The sequence below is a fragment of the Triticum aestivum genome, chromosome 4D (assembly GCF_018294505.1).
Source record: "Triticum aestivum cultivar Chinese Spring chromosome 4D, IWGSC CS RefSeq v2.1, whole genome shotgun sequence".
In the NCBI taxonomy this organism is placed as follows: domain Eukaryota; kingdom Viridiplantae; phylum Streptophyta; class Magnoliopsida; order Poales; family Poaceae; genus Triticum; species Triticum aestivum.
Genome location: NC_057805.1, coordinates 482,282,213 through 482,304,456, shown reverse-complemented (window position 1 = coordinate 482,304,456; position 22,244 = coordinate 482,282,213). Strand labels below are relative to the sequence as shown.

Sequence of the window (22,244 nt, the reverse complement as noted above, 5' to 3'; positions counted from 1 at the left end):
TGTCTAAAGTCAAACTTTATAAACTTTATCAAGTTTGTAGAAAAATATTTTAACATATACACCACCAAATCAATACCATTAGATTCATCATTGAATATATTTTCACATCATATACGTTGGTTATTGTAAATGTTCATATTGTTTTCTACAAACTTGATCAAACTTTATAAAGTTTGATTTCAGTTAAGCTAATATGTGGAGTAAATATAAACGGAGGTAGTACCTACAAAACCCATGGGTATTTATCTCAAGATAGTATAACGGTAGGAATTGGATAACAACAAATATAAGTGAAATAGCGTGTGATTTCAAATTACAGTCTTGCTAAATCTCAGTCGACTGAGACTTGGTTATGTCTCAGTCTCAGTCGATGTTGTATTCATGAGATCTTACATTAGGATCTGTGCAAACATTTCTTTTTAGATATTTCTTTTTCTTTACTTACATGTCATGTCAGACTTGGTTAAGGCGAGGGAGACTGCTGGCTCCCTGAACAAGCTGAATGTGTGATTGATAGCCTTTTCAGTTTGTGAGATTACGCAAGACATATTTAGAACCATCTTTGATTCACTCATTCACCCCAAAAGGAGTAGGGGATTTCCAAAGATCTCTAGCTCTTAAATCACTTGACTAAAAATAAAATGGAATATACTCCCTCCGTTCCTAAATACTTGTCTTTCTAGCCATTTCAAATGAATATTACATACGGATGTATGTAGACATATTTTAGAGTGTAGATTCACTCATTTTACTCCGTATGTAGTCACTTGTTGAAATGCCTAGAAAGACAAGTATTTAGGAACGGAGGGAGTATGATTTTGATTCATGCACGGATGCGTCACCTCTTCCAAAAGTACTAGAGGCCTAGGCGAGATTCGATTTAGTTACAAGAAGACGGACCTTGTCTAGCCACACCCTTCAAAATAATACATTCTTATTTTGTACTACCGCTGTTTCTAAATGTAAGATGTTTTGGCAGTTTAAATTAAACTGCCAAAACGTCTTATATTTAGGAACAAAGATGTCAGGTGTATCCCCAAGCGACGAAGCTGCAGAAAGTACCCAACAAATAGAAACTACTCCCTCTGTTCCTAAATATTTATTTTTTTAAATATTTTCAAATGGACTACCACATACGAATGTATATAGACATATTTTAGAGTGTAGATTCACTCATTTTGCTCCGTATGTAGCCACTTGTCGAAATCTCTAGAAAGACAAATATTTAGGAACGGTGGGAGTAATATTCCCTCTATTCCTAAATAAGTCTTTATAGAGATTTCACTATGGATTACATACAGAGCCAAGTGAGTGAATCTACACTCTGAAATGCATCTACAAACAGTATGTGGTCCACAGTGAAATCTCTAAAGCTTATATTTAGGAACGGAGGGGTACTACAAAAGAATATATTATTAATTAAATCAACTACTGCTCCACCAGTTTTGGTGACTGAAAGGTAACATATCCACAGAATCAATGAACATAATAAGAAGGAAAAAAGAAAGTACAGGCAGGGGCTCACCGCCTGGAAAAACTTACGATTATTAACGACGACATTAAAACAAAAGAGTCAATAAAACCATATGAATTCACAGTTCAACTCTAAACCAAAGTTTTCCTTTGGCGTCTGCAATCTGCAATGTTTCTTCTCTAGTCCAATCAAATGCCTCTGCGATCATCGCCATCACTCTCTTGATTCATGCTTGTTGGCTGTGCCGTTCTGCTGCTGCTGTTGTTGATGCTGCAGCTGGTAGAATGGTATGGGTGTAGCCTGCAGTTGCTGGTGCTGAAACATGAGGTTGTGCTGCTGGGCCATGGCGTTGGAGGAGCAGGAGTCGCCGATGCCGAGCTCCACCGCCGCGATCTTGAGGCGCTGGACCTCGCCTGTCAGCGCGTCGTTCAGAGCTGCTCAAGAACATAAGAAGAAGTGAATGTTAGAACCATGAGTTTAAAGAAACACTTGCAAAATTATGAATGAGGACTCTGGAGATACGTGTACTCGGACTAAGCCAGCACATGCCACCCGAGCGGTTAAAGAAACACTTGCAAAATTATGAACGAAGACACTGCAGTCCAAATCAATCTATTTCTAATCAGCTACGTGCGTTCATGCTGGCAACTCCACAGCATCCTCAGAGAAAGCAACCTATTTTATCTGCAGACTCAATTTAAAAACATGAGCAAATCTTGGTTCTTGATCATTGTCAAGTGCAAGTGCTAAGCACATCCGTGCTGCTGCTGCTGGCGTAATGGATTAGTACCGACATCGAGTACATGCCAACGACTACCGGTATGGAGCGAGCTCAGCTACCTGCGTACCTACCGAGGGAATTCAGAGCCGCAGTCGTGAGCGGAGCACACGTACGACTAGGACTGGACACACAGATAAACATGTCAACGTCAGGAGCCGGGATACGATAAGGACCATCTATGTAGACTCTAGTCTAGTGCCAAGCACATCGGTGGATGGATGGATGGATCGGTCGGACGTTGACGAGCAGATCGAGCACGCACGAAGGGTGAACGCAACGTACCATCGCGGAGCTGCGCCTGCTGCTCCATGGCCTGCAGCCGGAACCTGAGCTCGTTGTTCTGCGTCGCCACCGCCGACGAGTCGCGCTGCGCCATCGAATTCGAACCATCAGTTAACTGAATTTCAATCAATGAGATTAAAAATGGATGGATGTTGCACGAGGTCGAGAGGAGGAGGAAGGAAGGTGGTACCTGAAGGAGGTTGATCTGCGCGGCGAGCGTGGTGGCCTCCGTCTGCAGGATCTGCACCTTCTGCTCCAGCTCCACGATGTACCGCATCTTGCGCTCCTTGGACCGCGCCGCCGACTGCCGGTTCGCCAGCACCCTGCGCACAATCCAAACTCGATCTCAGTTCCATAATCCATAGCACATTTTAGGCAAGCAGCAATCGCCGATCATCAATGGCGAAGCTTTAGCAAGGATTCGCGATCTTGATCGGTTGATTGATTGAGGCGATGATCGAATGGATTACGACGTACCTCTTGACGCGCTTGGGGTCGGCGAGGGCCATCTCGGCCAGCTTCTCGTCGGCCATGATCTTCTTCATCTCGGCGGGGGAGAACTCGCCGCTGCCGAACTCCAGGCTGAACATGCCGCCCGCGCCGTTGGCGGCGCCGCCGGGGGACGCGAAGTTGAGCCGCCCCATGAGGCTGTCCACGGACAGGCTCCGGGCGTGCCGCCCGGCCATCGCCGGCTCCCCGGCGGCGCTCCTCTTGACGCCCGCGCCAGCGCCCCACGCGGCGCACTCCTCGGAGTCGCCGTTCTCGCTGCTGTCGGCCTTGGCGCTGCTGTCGGGCGACGAGGAGTTGAGCACGTCCATCCCCTCCAGGTTCAGGTACGAGCTGAACAGGTCGTCGCCGCCGCTGCCGTCGCCCCAGCCGCCGGCCTCCGCCTTGGGCTGCGGCAGCTGCTGCGTCGGCGGCGGGAAGTAGCCCGCGAACGGCACGTCGCTGCGGGTCCGGCGGTGCGCCGGCACGACCTGCGCCTGCTTGCGCCCCGGCGCCCCCGAGGAGTCGTCCATGCACACGTCGCCGCCCGCACCGCGCTGCTGCCCGGCGAAGGACGCGGGCGGCGTCGGCGGCAGCCCCGGCGCCCTCGGCTTGGCTGCCGCCGCCGCCGCCACCACGGAGTGCTCGACCACGCCGAACGACGCCGCCGCCACCCCCTGCTGCTGGACCTGCTGCAGCTGGTGCACCTGGTGGGCCTCGCCAATGCGCTCCATGCTTACCTCTACCTGCTCGTTCGCGCTGGGGACGTCCGCCGTGCTAGCAGTGCAAGCAGCGCCGCCGGCGGAAATGGGTCGTGCTAGTCGAGACGGTGGTGATGGATCGAATCGCGAGGGAGGGAGCGGAGCGGTGGGAGACGACGCGCTTTTAAGGAGGCCTTTAATCGCCGTCCGTTGGGACGGTGCCGGTGGCTACTCGTGCGTGCGCGGTGCGCGTGTTCGATCGATCGTCCGTCCGGCCCGTTTGCTTGTCTTTCTTTCTTTGGTGAGCTCGCCTGGGCCTCGCAAGGCGCCACTTTTGCGCCGCGGCTCACAGCCTGGCGACGCACCGTTTTTTTGGCAAGCTCCATCGGCATTCAGTGTACTGCTGCCCTGGCCGTGGCTAGTACGCATCGACTGGCAGTGGCGCCTTGCGGCAGCGGAAACTTCGTACCTACGGATCATAGGATGGACGGCTGTGGGGCGGCCTCGTGATCCCGCACCTATGTTACCTGTGGGCTCACCTTATGGAGCATGTGGCGCGTGTCACCTCTGCTAGGGATGCAAGCGGGCGGTGTCCACGTGTCACCCCTACTAGGGATGCAAGCGGGCGGCGTTCGCGTGTCCGTGCCAACTGGAACCTCGTCGGTGACCAGTGGAGGAAATAAGCGGTAGGAAGCACGTTTTTTTTCTTCTTTATAAAAAGACATACTTTACGTGCATCTTAGAAAAAGAAAAAAATTGAGGACAATAGGGTATAGATATTTTAATACGCTAGCCCATGATTATCTGTCGATATTAATGTACTCGTATAAAAAGATTTTATTTTGTAATAAAACCTATTTGGTAATCATTTATTGGCTTACAAAAAAGTAATCATTTATTGGCTTACAAAAAAATACAATTTTATTTGGTAAGTCGATAAAAGGCAGGCCAGCTGGAACCTCATCAATGACCCGTGGAAGAGATAAGCGATGGGATTTTTTTTGGAAATAAAAGACCTTTCATTATTATTTATTTACAAGAAGTAAATAACATACACACCAGGGGGCAAATTACAACAACGCACCAGATAACGTGTGCCAGTCAGCCACGCAGGGAGAGGCCGCAATCATAGGGGCCCCATAGCTGAACGTCGGTGATGAAGATGATGGGCGCCCGCCGAAAAGAGGACAAGGACAACTTCGTCTGATAGCCTCTGGACAAGGAAGGGCGCGAGCTCGTCGACGACGAGGATCACGCAAAGCATCATAAGTAGGAGAGAAATAAGCCCCTTGTACGGGTGCTGGCATACCTCTGGAATATGAACCAACAACGAAGACTTGCTTGGCGAAGATCTGGATCCAAAGACCACGATGTATGCCTCTGGTGAAGGAGGTTGAGAGGGATGGCCGCCTCTGGTCACACATAGGATTTCGGATGAGATTCCACTCAAGCCAGAGCAGAAGATGGGGAATGATACATTCCCCGACTCGAGCGAAGAGAATCGACACCAATCCATGGAAGATAGAGCATGCAACGGTTCCACGACTGCCTGCTTCAGTTTCCTTGAAACCAAAACTGAAGCGCCAGATCTGCGTATAAATAAGATCTCTTGTGTCTTCGGAAATGGGATGGGGAGAGCCTGGCAGGAGACTAAGGGATATGGAAGGGGCCTCGAACCAGTGGGATCCCAGATGCAGACCTTAGCTGAGGGCCTGGGACCACCGCGGTGCCAAGAACCGAAAGGAGAGAAAATCTCTAGGGAATGCAATGAATAGGAAGGGGGGTTATTTTGAAGGGTACCTCCGGGACGAACCGAGCAGAATTCGCCATAAAGGAAGACCATGACGGCGACTATGCCGAGGAAAGCCATGAGAGGAGGCCGACAGTGCCTCCGCCCCCTCGAGGAATACCCGAACCTAGCCATGAGGCTATCAGATCTGGTGGAGAAAGGGCTCTGGGTAGGTGGAGAAATGCGAGAGGGATGAGGAGGGGAGAGGCAGATATAATGAGGCGAGTTGGTGGAGGGGTAGGAAACACGTCAACGACATTGTCGACATGCGCATGGACAGTTGGGTCGAGCGTGTCACCACCGAATGGCCATCAACAACCTAAAATGCAAAACATATGGGATTTATCATATATGACTTACACAATTGTTAAACCACATTTGTGTATCATATTTTTACCTGCATATTTACCGGCGTTGATTTTTCTTAAAGAAGTGCATTGGGGCAGCGCATTATTGCTCAATGGCCGAAAACAACATCCACGCACCCATGATATCATAGTGATCTCATCCATGCTGCAACACCATGTGATTGTACAGTGGCACCGTTGTCACGCTATTAGGGACATTATTTAGAATGTTTGCTCCATATTAGTTTCCTAAAATAGTAGTGGTCACAGTGTATGCTCGAATGCACCTCTCGTGCAACATCATGAGTGTGTTGCTTTCCCTGTAAATTCTTGTTTCCACATTACTACATCTTTAGCCATTGAAATGTGTGCAAAAATGTAAAGAAACATATATTATAGAAGGTGATAATAACACTAGACACTATTGAAAGTTCATTTATTTCTAAAGGGTATTTCAGTGTGATGACAATGTGGTTAGTGGAATTAATGACGATTGCTAAGGTTTATCTCAGGTGTTTGGTTCCTTGGACGTTTTTTGTTGAGATGGTTGACCCCGCCCCCCCACTTAAAAAAGATCAAAGGTTATGTTTTCCGGCTACTCGAAGGTTTTATTTTGATTTGATTTGAGTTGTAGGGTAACCACACTATCAAGAGGGGCCAAGGCTGGAGAATTACGGTGCGGGAGCACTCTAAAACTAAACACTTGCCTTTCTAATTATGAGGACTAGAGGTGGCTAGGGCTAGATCTAATTAGTCAACTAGGAGCAACAAGAACTAGAACTAGATCAACTAGAGGAGGCTCCAAAACTTGTATGCACATAGGGTGGAAATCCTCTAGTATATATAGGTTAGAGGGGAGGGAGAGGGAAGCCACCAAGGGGAAAAGAGTCCCCCTTGGTGCGGTAGCCTTGGGGGGAGTTCCACTCCCCTCCCAAGTAGGATTCGGCCCCCAATAAGGAAGGGGGGGGGGCACTTCCATATGGGCCTTGGCCCATATCTCCTTCCACCACTTGGCCTTTTAAGGCCCATTGATATTTAAATTAAATATAAAATGTCTAAATATTTCCAGACCATTATATATATAATTTAACATCCCCGGAAACATTTTCCATCTATATATATTAATCGGCAATACCCTGTATTACAAAATATTCACCAAAACCCTACCGGTGACCCTGAAACGCTTCCGGAACCACTCGGAACTATTTCGGATATTAATGAAACAATTTCAAAAATATATTCTCATCACTCCCATCCCACTAACACTCAGTAGATCGTGATTACCTTAAGCTTGTGACCCCTATATTCAATGACCGATAGCGGAACCGTGGACATCCATATCGGTCCCTATGATTACATGAATATATTTGAGTGAACATTTGGTTATCATGTGATGTTCCCTTCGCTTCGCGATACTTTACAAAACCTGGTGTGCATCGGTATCCTCGTGAGTCATCACCATGCTCACTACACCATTGCTCCTGTTACCGGTTTTGTTCTTCTTTCTCGTTGACGTGTTCCGGCATCCCTGTGACGTAGTCACCTGTGTCTGGCCAGACGATGATGATGTCGTCACACCGGGAGGGCCCTAAGAATATCTCTCCATCGCCAGAGGAGCAAATCCCACTCTCGAGGTATCCGGTCACTTGTGAAACTTTCCAGTGAGCCTGAAAGTTGTCGTTATGACCACCTTGTTACAGATGACGTTTGAGCAACCCCAAAGCCCACCGTCTGGCAGGAAGTAATCGAGACGCTCTCATGGTCCGAGGAACTAAAACACATGCTAACACTCTATGTATAAAAGATGATTTCAGACGAGATAATCACAAAGTATAACAGACAAGTATTGGGTTGATTCGATATGATCGTTCTTCTAACGTCATACCCTCAATGTTGTTTTAGGACTATCATTACACTTAACGATATCCTAAGATCCGGAAAACGTGATCACCAACAACACTTGAGCCAGTCTTAGAGGCAAAACAGGGAACCTATTATTAACTGTTTATCATTTCACACGTGCATATGAGTTTTCCACTGAATTGCATATTCCAGGATCATAGCAGTTATAGCATGAAACATAAAATCTTAATTATGAATAATGGAAATATAATAAAACAATACTATTGCCTATAGGGCATATTTCCTACAAGATGGTGGTGGCTATGGAGATGAGATGGGAGATGGTGGCGGCTAGGGTTGATGAATGGCTTCTATTGCGCATATGAGGGTCTGGACGGTGCTCTTTTGCGAATTAGACGAAGTCCACTTTGTAATAGTTGTTGGGTTAGACCTCCTAGAGCCGCAGGTGCCTGGTATGAGCACTTGCGCTCTTTTGCGCCTGGTGTGCCTCCCATTTGATCTCTCTTATCTCCAGTTTACTCCTTTCCATGTATATGCTTGATTTCGTCCTTATTTAGCCCAATTTCCTGTGAATACAAAAGAGGGGATTTTGGAATCCTTTGCATGCATTAGTCATTAGTAGCAATATCGGAGCGGATCTCTCGGTTTTTATGAAATAAACCGGTTTAAACTAAGGTGTGATGAGTGTAAACTAACACTCATCAACTCCCGTAAGCTTAAATCTGATCGTCCTCGAGCAACATAGGTAGAAATCCAAACCGTAAGGAACTCAGTTGTTTAAACCGAAGAAACGTGAAGGTTTTGGTTCACTTACTATCAGTATGACTAGATAGCCCTCCACTTCTTCACGTGAAAACCTAGTATAGTTGTAGCAGTGGCATGGTTATTATGCAAGTGTTAGTGAAGCAAAGACAATCAACACAAACTTCTTGCTCAACTAGACAAAATAACAAAGTAGCTTTCATTCTATTTAGCCTAGTTAACACTTGCTTGCCAGGAACACACTATTTAGCCTAGTTAGACAAAACATGAATTAGGGAGCGGAAGGTACGTGAAGACAACACGATACTAGAGTAACTCACTAACACCCACAAGTGACTCGTCATCAAGGCTCTCAAGCACTTTACTTCAGTCTTTGCATGTTGGAATTCTTTTTGTCTGGTGGCTTAAGTTTGAGTAATATGGAACAATATGTTGTCTCTTTTGAGCTCTTGTGAGGTTATTACCATATACACACACATTCAAGAGAAAGCTGGATAATATTTGATGTAGTGCTGCCACTATGCACAGTAACAAACTCATAGCCGAAATCCAAGCCAAAACACTGGTTGATCGTTCATTGGCTAGCAGAGTTCTCAATATATATGACAAAACCGCATTTACGCACGTGAACGCACATAGAGTGACAAGGTCATCACACCATCGAGAAGCTGAAGTGTCATGTAAAAATGCAAACACAAATTTTGGCATAATCTCATTCACCTTTTACTAAGTTCCTCTGGACATCTTTTGAAGGAAATATGCCCTAGAGGCAATAGTAAAGTTATTATTTATTTCCTTATATCATGATAAATGTTTATTATTCATGCTAGAATTGTATTAACCGGAAACATGATACATGTGTGAATACATAGACAAACAGAGTGTCACTAGTATGCCTCTACTTGACTAGCTCGTTGATCAAAGATGGTTATGTTTCCTAGCCATAGACAAAGAGTTGTCATTTGATTAACGGGATCACATCATTAGGAGAATGATGTGATTGACTTGACCCATTCCGTTAGCTTAGCACTTGATCGTTTAGTATGTTGCTATTGCTTTCTTCATGACTTATACATGTTCCTAGGACTATGAGATTATGCAACTCCCGTTTACTGGAGGAACACTTTGTGTGCTACCAAACGTCACAACGTAACTGGGTGATTATAAAGGTGCTCTACAGGTGTCACCGAAGGTACTTGTTGGGTTGGCGTATTTCGAGATTAGGATTTGACACTCCGATTGTCGGAGAGGTATCTCTGGGCCCACTCGGTAATGCACATCATTATAAGCCTTGCAAGCATTGCAACTAATGAGTTAGTTGTGGGATGATGTATTACGAAACGATTAAAGAGACTTGCCGGTAACGAGATTGAACTAGGTATTGAGGTACCAACGATCGAATCTCGGGCAAGTAACACACCGATGACAAAGGGAACAACGTATGTTGTTATGCGGTTTGACCGATAAAGATCTTCGTAGAATATGTGAGAGCCAATATGAACATCCAGGTTCTGCTATTGGTTATTGACCGGAGACGTGTCTCAGTCATGTCTACATAGTTCTCGAACCCGTAGGGTCCGCACGCTTAAAGTTCGATGACGGTTATATTATGAGTTTATGTGTTTTGATGTACCGAAGGTAGTTCGGAGTCCCGGATGTGATCACGGACATGACGAGGAGTCTTGAAATGGTTGAGACATAAAGATTGATATACTGGACGACTATGTTCGGACACCGGAATGGTTTCGGGGAGTATCGGGCATATACCGGAGTACCGGGCGGTTACCGGAACCCCCCGGGGAGACTAATGGGCCTATTGGGCCCTAGTGGAGAAGAGGAGGGGCGGCCAAGGGCAGCCGCGCGCCCCCTTCTCCCCCAGTCTGAATTGGACAAGGAGGGGGGCACCCCCCTTTCCTTTCCCCCTCTCTCTCCTTCCCTCTCCTCTCCTACTCCCACTTGGAAGGGGGGAGTAGTAGGACTCCTCATGGGGCGCGCCTAGGGTGGCCGGCCCCCTCCCCCTTCTCCACTCCTTTATATACGGGGAGGGAGGCACCCCTTGGAGACACAACAATTGATCCCTTGGATCTCTTAGCCGTGTGCGGTGCCCCCCTCCACCATAATCCACCTCGATAATATCGTAGCGGTGCTTAGGCGAAGCCCTACGTTGGTAGATCACCATCATCGTCACCACGCCGTCGTGCTGACGAAACTCTTCCTCAAAGCTCAGCTGGATCGGAGTTCGAGGGACGTCATCGAGTTGAACGTGTGCTGAACTCGGAGGTGCCGTGCGTTCGGTACATGATCAGTCAGATCGTGAAGACGTACGATTACATCAACCACGTTGTGCTAACTCTTTCTCTTTCGGTCTACGAGGGTACGTGGACACACTCTCCCCTCTCGTTTCTATGCATCACCATGATCTTGCGTGTGTGTAGGAATTTTTTTGAAATTACTACGTTCCCAATAGTGGCATCCGAGCCTGGTTTTATGCGTTGATGTTATATGCACGAGTAGAACACAAGTGAGTTCTGGGCGATACAAGTCATACTGCTTACCAGCATGTCACACTTTGGTTTGACGGTATTGTTGGATGAAGCGGCCCGGACCGACATTACGCGTACGCTTACGCGAGACTGGTTCTACCAACGTGCTTTGCACACAGGTGGCTAGCGGGTGTCAGTTTCTCCAACTTTAGTTGAACCGAGTGTGGCTACACCCGGTCCTTGAGAAGGTTAAAACAACACTAACTTGACGAACTATCGTTGTGGTTTTGATGCGTAGGTAAGAACGGTTCTTGCTCAGCCCGTAGCAGCCACGTAAAACTTGCAACAACAAAGTAGAGGACGTCTAACTTGTTTTTGCAGGGCATGTTGTGATGTGATATGGTCAAGACATGATGCTAAATTTTATTGTATGAGATGATCATGTTTTGTAACTGAGTTATCGGCAACTGGCAGGTGCCATATGGTTGTCGCTTTATTGTATGCAATGCAATCGCCCTGTAATTGCTTTACTTTATCACTAAGCGGTAGCGATAGTCGTAGAAGCAATAGTTGGCGAGACGACAACGATGCTACGATGGAGATCAAGGTGTCGCGCCGGTGACGATGGTGATCATGACGGTGCTTCGGAGATGGAGATCACAAGCACAAGATGATGATGGCCATATCATATCACTTATATTGATTGCATGTGATGTTTATCTTTTATGCATCTTATTTTGCTTTGATTGACGGTAGCATTATAAGATGATCTCTCACTAAATTTCAAGATAAAAGTGTTCTCCCTGAGTATGCACCGTTGCCAAAGTTCGTCGTGCCCAGACACCACGTGATGATCGGGTGTGATAAGCTCTACGTCCATCTACAACGGGTGCAAGCCAGTTTTGCACACGCAGAATACTCGGGTTAAACTTGACGAGCCTAGCATATGCAGATATGGCCTCGGAACACTGAGACCGAAAGGTCGAGCGTGAATCATATAGTAGATATGATCAACATAGTGATGTTCACCATTGAAAACTACTCCATTTCACGTGATGATCGGTTATGGTTTAGTTGATTTGGATCACATGATCACTTAGATGATTAGAGGGATGTCTATCTAAGTGGGAGTTCTTAAGTAATATGATTAATTGAACTTGAATTTATCATGAACTTAGTACCTGATAGTATTTTGCATGTCTATGTTGTTGTAGATAGATGGCTCGTGCTGTTGTTCCGTTGAATTTTAATGCGTTCCTTGAGAAAGCAAAGTTGAAAGATGATGGTAGCAATTACACGGACTGGGTCCGTAACTTGAGGATTATCCTCATTGCTGCACAGAAGAATTACGTCCTGGAAGCACCGCTAGGTGCCAAACCTGCTGCAGGAGCAACACCAGATGTTATGAACGTCTGGCAGAGCAAAGCTGATGACTACTCGATAGTTCAGTGTGCCATGCTTTACGGCTTAGAACCGGGACTTCAACGACGTTTTGAACGTCATGGAGCATATGAGATGTTCCAGGAGTTGAAGTTAATATTTCAAGCAAATGCCCGGATTGAGAGATATGAAGTCTCCAATAAGTTCTACAGCTGCAAGATGGAGGAGAATAGTTCTGTCAGTGAGCATATACTCAGAATGTCTGGGTATAACAATCACTTGATTCAACTGGGAGTTAATCTTCCGGATGATAGCGTCATTGACAGAATTCTTCAATCACTGCCACCAAGCTACAAGAGCTTCGTGATGAACTATAACATGCAAGGGATGGATAAGACGATTCCCGAGCTCTTCGCAATGCTAAAGGCTGCGGAGGTAGAAATCAAGAAGGAGCATCAAGTGTTGATGGTCAATAAGACCACCAGTTTCAAGAAAAAGGGCAAAGGGAAGAAGAAGGGGAACTTCAAGAAGAACAGCAAACAAGTTGCTGCTCAAGAGAAGAAACCCAAGTCTGGACCTAAGCCTGAGACTGAGTGCTTCTACTGCAAGCAGACTGGTCACTGGAAGCGGAACTGCCCCAAGTATTTGGCGGATAAGAAGGATGGCAAGGTGAACAAAGGTATATGTGATATACATGTTATTGATGTGTACCTTACCAGAGCTCGCAGTAGCACCTGGGTATTTGATACTGGTTCTGTTGCTAATATTTGCAACTCGAAACAGGGACTACGGATTAAGCGAACACTGGCTAAGGACGAGGTGACGATGCGCGTGGGAAATGGTTCCAAAGTCGATGTGATCGCCGTCGGCACGCTACCTCTACATCTACCTTCGGGATTAGTTTTAGACCTAAATAATTGTTATTTGGTGCCAGCGTTGAGCATGAACATTATATCTGGATCTTGTTTGATGCGAGACGGTTATTCATTTAAATCTGAGAATAATGGTTGTTCTATTTATATGAGTAATATCTTTTATGGTCATGCACCCTTGAAGAGTGGTCTATTTTTGATGAATCTCGATAGTAGTGATACACATATTCATAATGTTGAAGCCAAAAGATGCAGAGTTGATAATGATAGTGCAACTTATTTGTGGCACTGCCGTTTGGGTCATATTGGTGTAAAGCGCATGAAGAAACTCCATACTGATGGACTTTTGGAATCACTTGATTATGAATCACTTGGTACTTGCGAACCATGCCTCATGGGCAAGATGACTAAAACGCCGTTCTCCGGAACTATGGAGCGAGCAACTGATTTGTTGGAGATCATACATACTGATGTATGTGGTCCAATGAATGTTGAGGCTCGCGGCGGGTATCGTTATTTTCTCACCTTCACAGATGATTTAAGCAGATATGGGTATATCTACTTAATGAAACATAAGTCTGAAACATTTGAAAAGTTCAAAGAATTTCAGAGTGAAGTTGAAAATCATCGTAACAAGAAAATAAAGTTTCTGCGATCTGATCGTGGAGGAGAATATTTGAGTTACGAGTTTGGTCTACATTTGAAACAATGCGGAATAGTTTCGCAACTCACGCCACCCGGAACACCACAGCGTAATGGTGTGTCCGAACGTCGTAATCGTACTTTACTAGATATGGTGCGATCTATGATGTCTCTTACTGATTTACCGCTATCGTTTTGGGGTTATGCTTTAGAGACGGCCGCATTCACGTTAAATAGGGCACCATCAAAATCCGTTGAGACGACGCCTTATGAACTGTGGTTTGGCAAGAAACCAAAGTTGTCGTTTCTTAAAGTTTGGGGCTGCGATGCTTATGTGAAAAAGCTTCAACCTGATAAGCTCGAACCCAAATCGGAGAAATGTGTCTTCATAGGATACCCAAAGGAAACTGTTGGGTACACCTTCTATCACAGATCCGAAGGCAAGACATTCGTTGCCAAGAATGGATCCTTTCTAGAGAAGGAGTTTCTCTCGAAAGAAGTGAGTGGGAGGAAAGTAGAACTTGATGAGGTAACTGTACCTGCTCCCTTATTGGAAAATAGTTCATCACAGAAACCGGTTCCTGTGACGTCTATACCAATTAGTGAGGAAGTTAATGATGATGATCATGAAACTTCAGATCAAGTTGTTACTGAACCTCGTAGGTCAACCAGAGTAAGATCCGCACCAGAGTGGTATGGTAATCCTGTTCTGGAGGTTATGTTACTAGACCATGACGAACCTACGAACTATGAAGAAGCGATGGTGAGCCCAGATTCCGCAAAATGGCTTGAGGCCATGAAATCTGAGATGGGATCCATGTATGAGAACAAAGTGTGGACTTTGGTTGACTTGCCCGATGATCGGCAGGCCATCGAGAATAAATGGATCTTCAAGAAGAAGACTGACGCTGACGGTAATGTTACTGTCTATAAAGCTCGACTTGTTGCAAAAGGTTTTCGACAAGTTCAAGGGGTTGACTACGATGAGACTTTCTCACCCGTAGCGATGCTTAAGTCTATCCGAATCATGTTAGCAATTGCCGCATTTTATGATTATGAAATTTGGCAAATGGATGTCAAAACTGCATTCCTAAATGGATTTCTGGAAGAAGAGTTGTATATGATGCAACCGGAAGGTTTTGTCGATCCAAAGGGAGCTAACAAAGTGTGCAAGCTCCAGCGATCCATTTATGGACTGGTGCAAGCCTCTCGGAGTTGGAATAAACGTTTTGATAGTGTGATCAAAGCATATGGTTTTATACAGACTTTTGGAGAAGCCTGTATTTACAAGAAAGTGAGAGGGAGCTCTGTAGGATTTCTGATATTATATGTGGATGACATATTGTTGATTGGAAATGATATAGAATTTCTGGATAGCATAAAGGATATTTGAATAAGAGTTTTTCAATGAAGGACCTCGGTGAAGCTGCTTATATATTGGGCATCAAGATCTATAGAGATAGATCAAGACGCTTAATTGGACTTTCACAAAGCACATACCTTGACAAAGTTTTGAAGAAGTTCAAAATGGATCAAGCAAAGAAAGGGTTCTTGCCTGTGTTACAAGGTGTGAAGTTGAGTAAGACTCAATGCCCGACCACTGCAGAAGATAGAGAGAAAATGAAAGATGTTCCCTATGCTTCAGCCATAGGCTCTATCATGTATGCAATGCTGTGTACCAGACCTGATGTGTGCCTTGCTATTAGTTTAGCAGGGAGGTACCAAAGTAATCCAGGAGTGGATCACTGGACAGCGGTCAAGAACATCCTGAAATACCTAAAAAGGACTAAGGATATGTTTCTCGTTTATGGAGGTGACAAAGAGCTCGTCGTAAATGGTTACGTCGATGCAAGCTTTGACACTGATCCGGACGATTCTAAATCGCAAACCGGATACGTGTTTATATTGAACGGTGGAGCTGTCAGTTGGTGCAGTTCTAAACAAAGCGTCGTAGCGGGATCTACATGTGAAGCGGAGTACATAGCTGCTTCGGAAGCAGCAAATGAAGGAGTCTGGATGAAGGAGTTCATATCCGATCTAGGTGTCATACCTAGTGCATCGGGTCCAATGAAAATCTTTTGTGACAATACTGGTGCAATTGCTTTGGCAAAGGAATCCAGATTTCACAAGAGAACCAAGCACATCAAGAGACGCTTCAACTCCATCCGGGATCAAGTCCAGGTGGGAGACATAGAGATTTGCAAGATACATACGGATCTGAATGTTGCAGACCCGTTGACTAAGCCTCTTCCACGAGCAAAACATGATCAACACCAAGGCTCCATGGGTGTTAGAATCATTACTGTGTAATCTAGATTATTGACTCTAGTGCAAGTGGGAGACTGAAGGAAATATGCCCTAGAGGCAATAATAAAGTTATTATTTATTTCCTTATATCATGATAAATGTTTATTATTCATGCTAGAATTGTATTAACCGGAAAGATGATACATGTGTGAATACATAGACAAACTGAGTGTCACTAGTATGCCTCTACTTGACTAGCTCGTTGATCAAAGATGGTTATGTTTCCTAGCCATAGACAAAGAGTTGTCATTTGATTGACGGGATCACATCATTAGGAGAATGATGTGATTGACTTGACCCATTCCGTTAGCTTAGCACTTGATCGTTTAGTATGTCGCTATTGCTTTCTTCATGACTTATACATGTTCCTATGACTATGAGATTATGCAACTCCCGTTTACCGAAGGAACACTTTGTGTGCTACCAAACGTCACAACGTAACTGGGTGATTATAAAGGTGCTCTACAGGTGTCTCCGAAGGTACTTGTTGGGTTGGCGTATTTCGAGATTAGGATTTGTCACTCCGATTGTCGGAGAGGTATCTCTGGGCCCACTCGGTAATGCACATCATTATAAGCCTTGCAAGCATTGCAACTAATAAGTTAGTTGCGGGATGATGTATTACAGAACGATTAAAGAGACTTGCCGGTAACGAGATTGAACTAGGTATTGAGATACCGACGATCGAATCTCGGGCAAGTAACATACCGATGACAAAGGGAACAACGTATGTTGTTATGCGGTTTGACCGATAAAGATCTTCGTAGAATATGTGGGAGCCAATATGAACATCCTCGGTCATGTCTACATAGTTCTCGAACCTGTAGGGTCCGCACGCTTAAAGTTCGATGATGGTTATATTATGAGTTTATGCGTTTTGATGTACTGAAGGTAGTTCGGAGTCCCGGATGTGATCACGGACATGACGAGGAGTCTCGAAATGGTCGAGACATAAAGATTGATATATTGGACGACTATGTTCGGACACCGGAATGGTTTCGGGGAGTATCGGGCATATACCGGAGTACCGGGGGTTACCGGAACCCCCCGGGGAGACTAATGGGCCTATTGGGCCCTAGTGGAGAAGAGGAGGGGCGGCCAAGGGCAGCCGCGCGCCCCCTTCCCCCACCAGTCCGAATTGGACAAGGAGGGGGGGGGGCGCCCCCTTTTCCTTTCCCCCTCTCTCTCCTTCCCTCTCCTTTCCTACTCCCACTTGGAAGGGGGGAGTCCTACTCCCGGTGGGAGTAGGACTCCTCATGGGGCGCGCCTAGGGTGGCCGGCCCCTCCCCCTCCTCCACTCCTTTATATACGGGGAGGGAGGCACCCCTTGGAGACACAACAATTGATCCCTTGGATCTCTTAGCCGTGTGCGGTGCCCCCCTCCACCATAATCCACCTCGATAATATCGTAGCGGTGCTTAGGCGAAGCCCTGCGTCGGTAGAACATCATCATCGTCACCACGCCGTCGTGCTGACGAAACTCTCCCTCAAAGCTCGGCTAGATCGGAGTTCGAGGGACGTCATCGAGTTGAACGTGTGCTGAACTCGGTGGTGCCGTGCGTTCGGTACTTGATCGGTCGGATCGTGAAGACATACGACTACATCAACCGCGTTGTGCTAACGCTTCCGCTTTCGGTCTACGAGGGTACGTGGACACACTCTCCCCTCTCGTTGCTATGCATCACCATGATCTTGCGTGTGCGTAGGATTTTTTTTGAAATTTAGTACGTTCCCCAACATCTTTATCCACAAGGGATATCAAGTCTATTAAAATTAACACTATAGGGTTGAGTATCTCTAATATCATCTTTATTGGTGCAATGATATGCCCCTTGTGTTTTGGAGTTTGTTGACATCTACAGTTTGGGACTTATGTGTTTGCTAGTACAGACAGAGTAACATGTCCCTACGACATCGAAAATAGAAAGAGAAGGTAAAGGGGGGGGTTGATGCAAACGACGAACATAATCTCCTTGCGGTGCAGCGAAGGTTATCACCGAAGATTATGATAACAAGAGTGACCCCTCAAAAATTGCCGAAGTGAAGAAATTGGTTCGGTGTCTGTCTGAAGAAAAATGACTGCATCCGAAGAGATTGAAGATGAAGTGAAGACGTAGCATTTATTTCGTTCTTCTTCTTCTCTTTATTGAGTCATAGGACCACCGTACTATTAAGAGGGTGTAGCGTTCGAAACTTTGATTCTCTGATACTAATCCAAAATCCTATAAAAGTTGCGAGAGAAATATCTTCGCGTTCCGAGCAAATACTTGCCAGCAAGAGACTGTGATCTTCTTCGCTGCGAGAGATTTGTCTCAGACCGAGGAGTTAGCATTACTCGTTCCTCAAGTAATGTTACTGTTGCTCCAAAACCCGACCGTTGTAAATGTGTCGGTTGGCCATTGGCTGGACCGCGTGTCCAAAATGGTCATTTCCCTCCAGGGAAGGCCGCGGCTATAAATAGCCACCCCGCGCCGGCTTTGTACGGTGGCTGCTCCGTTTGATTCTGATAAGATTGTTGAGCAACCCCCTCTCTGAGCGATTTGAATTTAAAATCCATCGAGAGAAAACCCCTAGAGCCGAAGAATTAGATAGTGGTTTGGCATCACTCGAATCTAAGTTCAGTATGCTCCGGCTATTTCTCTTGAAAGCTGCAAATTCTCTAGACGGTTAGGTGTCAATTTCTTCAGAGACCAAGAGTGATTGTGGTTCTCGAAGAAGAAGTCTGTAGAGGTTTGGAGATTGCCTCAAGATCTACCACGAGTGATCGACATTGGTTGATGAACCAATTGTCGAGGTGAATAGGGTGAAGAGAGTTTATCTTCCGTGTTAAGTCACAACCCCTCCAACCAGACGTAGTCCTTATGCAGAAGGACGAACTGGTTGAACAAATACCCTGTCGCCATCGAGCACCATTGGTTACCTCTGCTACCCATATTTACATTTGATCTGCTTTTCCTTCATGTAAATTGTCTCGATGCATGCTTTAGTTTCCATTCGTTACTTAGTTTTAGCTCGTTGTAGTTTGTTTTTCATTCGCTCCGCTGCTGGGTTCTGAGAGTTTTGACATTCCGAAGAATTTTTAAAACTCCCATTCACCCCCCCTCTGGTAGACATACTTCGATCCTAAAATTGTTATCAGAGCAAGTTACTCCTTGACTCTGCTCATTTTGGTCTAACAACCTTGGAGTTTAAGTATGTCCTGAGTGAGCTACAAGTCGCATCTCAAGATTCCCATATTCGATGGGACAGACTATCCCTTCTGGAAGGAGAAGATGAAGATCCATCTCCGAACAATAGATGATGATATGTGGAATGTGGTGCAGTTCAGGTTCATGGTTGCAATACCTCAAGCACCCACTGACGAGGAGAAGAAACTCATTCAGATGGATGCTCAAGCCAAAGATGAAATTGTTGGTGGCCATCTCTCTTGTGCGCAATTTCTTCACTATCGCTAGTGTGAAATTGCGAAGGATTTGTGGGATGTCCTCGAGAAGATAAATGAAGGTGTTTCAACTTAGAAAGAAGCCCGGATTGATACTCTTCGAGCAAAATTCAATCAATTCAAGCACATTGGAAATGAAAGCTGTCAGCAAACCTTCAATCGTCTAAGTGACATAGCAAATGAGCTTGAAGGTCTTGGTGCCAACGACATCACTGACCATGAAGTTGTGAAGAAACTGCTCCGATCACTTGATAGTTCATTCGACAAACTTGTTCTGATGATTCGTGAACGAGCTGATTTCAAAACCCTCGACTCTGCTAATATCATGGAAAGACTGAATACCCAGGAGGAACAAGAAAAAGAGAAAAGAGAATTCTACAGCTCAAGTCGGTGCAAAAATCATGCTCTCAAGGCTGTAGCTGATTCATCCTCCGATGGAAATGCTGATGAAGGTTCAGATGACCCAGAAAAGGCTCAGCAAAGATCTGGCATTAATCACGAAAAGATTCCAGCGTCTTCACAGGAAGAGCCAGTTCCATAAGAAAGGTTCAAGCAACTCTGGCGGTTCAAAATCTTCATCAAAACCTACTAGAGTATACACCTGCTTCAAGTGCAGAAAGCCTGGACATTTCATTTTGGACTACCATCTCTAATAAGCTGAAATTCGGTCCAGTGGAAGATATGATTCTGGCAACTATCGAGGCAAAAGCAAGAGTAAGAACTACGACTCCAATGATGAGAAGAAAACGAAGAAGTTCTTTAACAAGAAGGACAACTCCACTTCAAAATCTTCGTCAAGATCTTCCTCAAGGAATCCTCCCAAGTCCTCCTCCAACCGCAAGAATAACTCTCGCAAGGCCAAAGCGTTCATTGGCAAGGAGATAGATTCTGATGAAGAAGAATCATCTGACTGCGAAGAAGCTGATGAATCCGATGAGGATTCCGACTCCGGCATGGCTGGCATAGCATGTGCCTCTTCTCCTGCAACAAACTTCTTTGGGAATCCATCAAGCAACAATGAATCTCCTGCCTACTGCTTCATGGCCAAAGCGTCGAAGGAAAAGGTATCCTCCAAACATCGCAAGGTTCACTCCAGTGATCAATATTCTTCGGATGAGGATGACCATGCTAAACTGATAAAAATTGCAAATATTCAACAAAACTCTCTTGAGAAAATTGAGAAAACCCTTCCCTGAGGGTTGTTGGTTGAGGAGATGGAGAAAAATCAGTCATTGACCGAAGAGTATTCCACTCTCAAGTCACGAATGGATGAACTATCAACTCGTCATGATTTTCTCTCAGCTGACCATGAAAGATTGACCTATGATTACCTAAAAAGGAAACAGGAACTCGAGGCGCTGAGAGAGGCTCATGAGGATTTTATCAGAGAAAATTCTCTTCTCCCCAACAACTTAAGGATAAACCTGAAGTGTTTGTGCCACCTTGCTTAAAATGCCTTGAACAAACCAATGTTGAATCAAATACTGAATCTTGTGTAAATGCTAACCCCTCAGTTGAGGAAAATGGTTCTGTTTCTGGTGAAAATGCTAGGTTGAAGGATCTTGTTGAGACATGAATGTTCAAATCTCTCAAAGGGCATCAAACCCTTTGTGACATTATGAACAAATCTATTCTTCACAAAAATCCCAGGAAGGAAGGTATTGGTTCTGAAAGGAAACTGAATGAAAATGGTTCATACTAGGAGCCTCATCAATATCCTGGCACTGTGTGGGTGCCTGCCAAGAGCAAAACGCTCGATCCAGCATTACTTTCGGGATATAACTCTCCCATCCCTGAATATCGTGATAATGATTCTCTGGACAACTATAAGCTGTTCAAAAATCAACATGGTGAGGCTGTTGTTCGCTATGTTGGACCAAACAGCAGAAATGGCCCACCAAAGAAGGCTATATGAGTGCCTAAGAAAACTATTGAAATATTACCTGTTACCACATTACTAACCATGCATGCTCAAAATGCTCGTTACATCCTTGCAAAAGTTCGTCATAATGAGTATATGCATACCTCATACAATCACTATGCTCATTCATCTGGAAGGAATTTCAATACTTATTATTTCGATTATGCTCACACTTCCTCATACAACAATTATGTTTATCAAAAGAAATCATATCCTGCGCGCTCTACTGTTTCGAAGCCACCTGCAAAGATGTGGGTGGTTAAGAAAGCCTAATTCTTCTGCAGGACTATGTCTCTGGGTGTACTGAATGGATAATGGATAGTGGATGCACTAGTCATATGACTGGAGACAAGTCGTTGTTTGTTGACCCCAACTTAACTGCTTCTCCTCTGAAGTATATCACTTTTGGCGACAACAACAAAGGAAAGGTAATTGGGCTAGGTAAAATTGCTATATCCGGAGACAAGTCCATTGATGATGTTTTACTTACTCAGTCTCTTGGATTCAATCTTATGTCTGTTGGAAAGCTATGTGATCTAGGCATGCTAGTTTTATTTTCAATATCCAAATGCATTGTCTTCATGGCCTCTGACAATTCCTTCGTATTCAAGGGAATTACAAAAGGTGATCTTATATTGTCGATTTATCTAAGGGTCCCTCAGTCCAAACTTGTTTGCTTGCAAAAGCAACCAAAGGTTGGCTGTGGCACCGA

At 45.2% G+C, this 22,244-nt stretch overlaps 1 protein-coding gene across 1 annotated transcript; it reads right to left on the bottom strand.

Annotated features, from left to right (window-relative positions):
* Positions 1–1,395: 1,395 nt before the first annotated feature.
* LOC123100443 (bZIP transcription factor 29) lies at positions 1,396–4,242 on the bottom strand. Its single transcript, XM_044522380.1, has 4 exons — positions 3,015–4,242; positions 2,728–2,860; positions 2,538–2,622; positions 1,396–1,908 (listed from the first exon to the last, which is right to left on the bottom strand). The coding sequence occupies exons 1-4, from the start codon at positions 3,755–3,757 to the stop codon at positions 1,688–1,690; spliced, it is 1,182 nt and encodes a 393-aa protein (XP_044378315.1). The 5' UTR covers positions 3,758–4,242; the 3' UTR covers positions 1,396–1,687.
* Positions 4,243–22,244: the final 18,002 nt, after the last annotated feature.

Excerpts from the sequence above, each read along its gene's own strand:
- LOC123100443 (XM_044522380.1), bottom strand. The coding sequence starts at position 3,757 with ATGGAGCGCATTGGCGAGGCCCACCAGGTGCACCAGCTGCAGCAGGTC. Across the intron at positions 2,861-3,014 it reads GACCCCAAGCGCGTCAAGAG|GGTGCTGGCGAACCGGCAGT; the intron begins GTACGTCGTAAT and ends GATTGTGCGCAG. Across the intron at positions 2,623-2,727 it reads CGCAGATCAACCTCCTTCAG|CGCGACTCGTCGGCGGTGGC; the intron begins GTACCACCTTCC and ends TCGATGGCGCAG.